At 41.8% G+C, this 4795-nt stretch overlaps 1 protein-coding gene across 1 annotated transcript in view; it reads left to right on the forward strand.

The window, feature by feature from the left end:
* The first annotated feature begins 2435 nt into the window (after nt 1–2435).
* Nucleotides 2436–4795, forward strand: part of LOC115148968 (zinc finger protein ZIC 4) — a 12932-nt gene continuing 10572 nt past the window's right edge. Inside the window, exon 1 of the mRNA XM_029691336.1 lies at nt 2436–4321. Coding sequence (XP_029547196.1) covers nt 3160–4321 — 1162 coding nt within the window. The 5' untranslated portion in view covers nt 2436–3159. The remainder of the gene's footprint in view (nt 4322–4795) is intronic.

Consider the following 4795-nt stretch of genomic DNA (forward strand, 5'->3'; position numbering starts at 1 on the left):
AATATTCGGAACATTTCTCTCCGTGTATCCTAGTGAGTCTATCGAGAAGAAGCACCACGTTTAAAGGGATGGCTTAACATAAATGTACTGAAACTCCTAGGAAATATGTTTGCCAGCCAAGTAGGAGGGGTTTCAGCGTGTTGAATTAAATGTATTCAGTGCCCGCAAGGCAACCACGCCTGCAAAGCCCATTACGCACCTGAATAAGGTAAGTCTGGATAGCCAACTACTGGGAAGTGCGTAGGAAATGGCGTGCGTAGGGAAGGTGTACATTTCCTAAGTCTGAATCAGGCCCCCTTGGAGCAGAGGCCATTTCATAAACATAGCCAGGGATCACGTCATATTTACTTATTTATGACGTGCTTGACGTGGCGTTGTCAATAGTGAATATGATTCTCTCAAGTCTCATGCATTTGTTTTGGTTCAGGTAACTGATACACATGCAGGAAGGAGTGAGGAGTGGCACTCACATGGGTAGTTGGAGATGGTGTCTGGCATTTTCAGCAGTGTGCGGTGTTCGGTCGTCTAGGCCAAAAGTTGCCGATTCACTTTCTTGCCTGCATGTTTTGAGACAACAAGAATAGTCTAAAACAAAATCGAGCCAAAAAAGTTACTCTTATACATTGTAGCTGTACTTGTAATGACCACTTTATTGAGATACTAACGGTATATTATTATTAATTTGTATTTTTCTTCTGATACACGAATTAATTCAACAATGAGAACGGACAGGTTTTTGTTTTGTTCACTAGCGCAATGAGCCTCGTGTATGGATGGACATAACCCAATCTAAGTCTCTGAAATAAATACCTATTGAGGCGATGGTCACAAAGTAGTCAAATATTTGCGTGACACGGTGTCAAAAGAAATGAAGGCTTTACTGCCTCTGAAATACCCATCGCTCTCTGAGACAACAACCCAATGATTGACTGCTATGGACACTTTATAATCCGACTAATAGCTAAACAGATATACATGGGATATTTGACATGAATCTAATGGTAACGGTTTAACCCCCTTTTGGGTCAATTCACAGAACAATTCCTATTTGTCTCCGACTGATTTGATTAAGATAAAGGGCACATGCAATTTAGATTAAAATAATAGTATTTAAGTAACTGTGGATTAATATGCATTAATTTTGTGCATGCATGGATTTTTACAAAATGTTGAAGTTGGAGGGGAAAAAACAATATGCGACGCTTTAGTAGGGAGGACCCATGGACAACCTTCTGATAATGGTGACTAATATAAATAGATAACATAGAAGCAGCAAAATAGCGTTAATGATATCACATCGCAGCTCAATTCCTTTACCATGTATTTTAATGTTTAGGTCTAATGTAGGCTTAATGACAAGCACAAAACACGACAGCATAGCAAAGAGCACAGACGAGCGGACGACCGGTGCACGTTGTTAGTTTTTAAATATATATTTTTAGCTTTCCCCCCCTATTGCGCTCATAGATAATCACCAACTTTTACGCAAAATCATCTATTATGCCTAAGTTAACAAACTTTTACGCATATGTTGACATGTTTAATACCCAATGCTTACTGCCAATAATTTCCCCTTTAAAGTAAATAATATGTTGTATACATATTTAGTTTGTTTTCAGACATACATTCTTCAACACACACGTTATAGTTTTTTTGTGTGTGGCGGAGCAAACTTACAGCCTTCCTCCTAGAAATGGGATGTAACATCATGGGCCTTCACGCATTGGTTAAAAACAAAACAAAAATGTCTTACGAGTGGAGAGGAAAAACGTGATTAACTATTAACTCCCATCTTCTTCTAACAGAATAATTAAAAACATTCTAAATACCTTTTATAATTTAAAGTATAGTCTAACAGTGGTTTGGTCACTGGGTTGTTGATTTGATAGCAGTGAATAATCAATAAGATTAATTTGTATGTTTTCGACAGCCGTTTCCTTCACCCGTTAGTTGGACGGCCCTCTCCCTCTCAGAGTATCATTGCCAAGTATAACTCATATTTTAGCAAGTCTTATTTTGAGCTTTAAATCTGTTCCACTCTTGAGTCGTTCTGCGCTTGTTCATCATGCGCCACCTCCCGTTCCCCTGATCTGCTCCCGTTCAGGGTCTCAATCCGACATGGCTCGTGGGCGAAATTAGCCCGTATCATAACAACAGGTCGGTTCCATTACTTTTCCCCGGGACAATGGACGGCGTCGCCCCTATTCACTAATACACAGAAACCGATCCCGCGACGAAGAGGAGGAAAGCGCAGCTAGCATGGAGGATTGTTGCCGTGCGGAGGACGTATAAAAATATGTTTCTTTATCTTACCGTATCTTTTTTTGGCCTTTGAGTGATGCGTAAAAACTCCCCAACGCGGAAAATTGCTTTAGAGAAAAGGACTAGTCTATGTTTGAAAATATTTTCGGTACTTTGATGCCCAACATTTTCTAACTGTACCTAAAGGCTACATTTTATGAATTTCAATGACATTGTATTTTCTTAACTTATGAAAATGTATTTGTCTTTTGATTATTATCTGTAGCCTACAACTTTTTTTTTAGAGGGGCTACTTTGCCTTTAGTCCTACTTTCCCTGTCTATTTTAGGTGTTGTTTGCTTATAACAAAACTTGGGTACATTGCGCTTCCATAACGCTTAGTCAGTCAGTAGAAGACATGACAGCTATACCTTTGGTGTAGGCCTAACGCTTTAACTTTTGAAGTTTAAAGTACAATTACCTTTGTAATACAAAATACATCTCTTCCAAGTGTGTTTGCCTGAGGCTCGGCGCAGGCGCTCTGGGCTGCTCGCTGTCACTAAAACAATTTTCTTCACATTGGAAACTGTCACAAGTGACGTCAATCACGGGGCTCTGACCAATTAGAAGGCGGGGTGATTGTTTAGCGCCACGGGCTGCAGCGCCGACCATGAATCTCTATTCACTATCAAAGCGTCCTGCTGCTGCCGTCCAACCGAATGCGATTCCATGCAGCCACTTTAGAACTTAGAACAGTTTTTTTTTCCTTCTATACTTTAGTTTTTTTTTAAATATATTTTAGTTTTTTTTTTCTTCTATTTTTTTTTTTTCCCCTGTATTTTTCATTGCGATTAAAATATATTTGTCATCATCATTATTATTTTTGCCTGCTGTCAAGTTATTCTAGAATTAGAAGTAATGAGCATGGATGTTTTGGGAAGCCCTGTGATGGACCCTACGATTTCCAAACGGAACACGGCACTGAGATTAGTTGACTTGGCAGGGGCGCACCACCATCACCATCATCACCACCATACCCCTCAGAGCGTGACAGGCTTCCCGGGGTTCAGCAGCCATCCACACTCAATGGCTCACTCGCACCCTGGGGAGATTACTGCGGAACCCCGCCTGGGGCCGAGTCCATTCGGGCCAGAACACATGGGGCACTCCGCGGCCCTCAAAATCAGCCCAGCCCATCATTACCCACACCACCATCACCACCACAATCATCATATGGCAGGCCACAGTGAAGTGGTCTCCAGTCATACGGGAGCTTTTGGCCCGGTGCAGGCGGCTCCAGTCCCCTATTCTATGTCCCACACGGCCCAGGCGTTATCCGCAGGCGCAGGTAGGGATTTCCTCATTCGGAGAGATCTGACGGCTCAAGCCATGCCGGTACTGACCGACCAGAGCCCCGGTTCAACCTCCCATCACGGAATGTTTGTCTCAACAACAGGTAGCAGCTATCCGGGACACTACGGTCATCACCCTGATGCAGGTAGCCATGCCCTCTTCTCCGGACTCCACCATGAGCAGTCATCTAGTGGAGCACCAGGTGGCCAAGCCATGAATGGACAAATACGGTTAGGAATACCTAGCGAAATGTACGTTAGGTCTGATCACTTGAGTCAAGTGGCGAGCTCCAGGGCTGATCCGTTCTCCGCCTCGACATTACATGGCTACGGTGGTCTGAACCATCTGAACATGAACCTTAGCGCCCATCATCACGGAGCCGGTGCATTCTTCCGCTACATGAGGCAGCCGATAAAACAAGAATTAATCTGCAAGTGGCACGAACCGGAACACTCGACGAAAAAACTCTGCTCCAAAACTTACGGCACGATGCACGAGCTGGTAATGCATGTGACGGTTGATCACGTCGGTGGACCGGAGATGGCAAACCATATATGCTTCTGGGAAGAGTGTCCCAGAGAAGGAAAACCATTTAAAGCCAAATACAAACTTGTAAATCATATCAGAGTACACACCGGAGAGAAACCATTTCCATGTCCCTTCCCCGGATGTGGAAAAGTATTTGCCCGATCGGAGAACCTGAAGATCCACAAGAGAACTCACACCGGTCAGTGCCTTTACTTACATTTCAGAGGCACCGGTAAATAATACATCCTCAAACGTTTGTAGATGTTGCGATTTGATTTTTTTTCTCTCCTATCATTAATGGATTGAACACCATTCCACACTAGAGCTAAATTCACATTTCTATTCGATGTTGCATTTAAATGAAATGTTTTTTTTATTTTTTTTTAAAGCTATGCTGTACAGTAGCCATAACATAAAATAAAGGGAAACAAATATCATTTGTAATTTCATAATGGTCAAATTCAACAAGTGATTCCTTAAAGCATTATTTATTTGATATATATAATTTATGTTTATAAATGTAGTATTTTGAGCATGGCATTTCAAATCAACAATATTTAGGCTACCCACATGTTGGCATAAATTGAGTCTAATATAAACATTACGCAATAGTCAGTGGGTTCTTGAACATTTTTAATTTCCCGACGTGTTTGTTGTGAGTTGTTCAAGTGGT

This window comes from Salmo trutta, chromosome 2, assembly GCF_901001165.1.
Source record: "Salmo trutta chromosome 2, fSalTru1.1, whole genome shotgun sequence".
NCBI classification, from domain to species: domain Eukaryota; kingdom Metazoa; phylum Chordata; class Actinopteri; order Salmoniformes; family Salmonidae; genus Salmo; species Salmo trutta.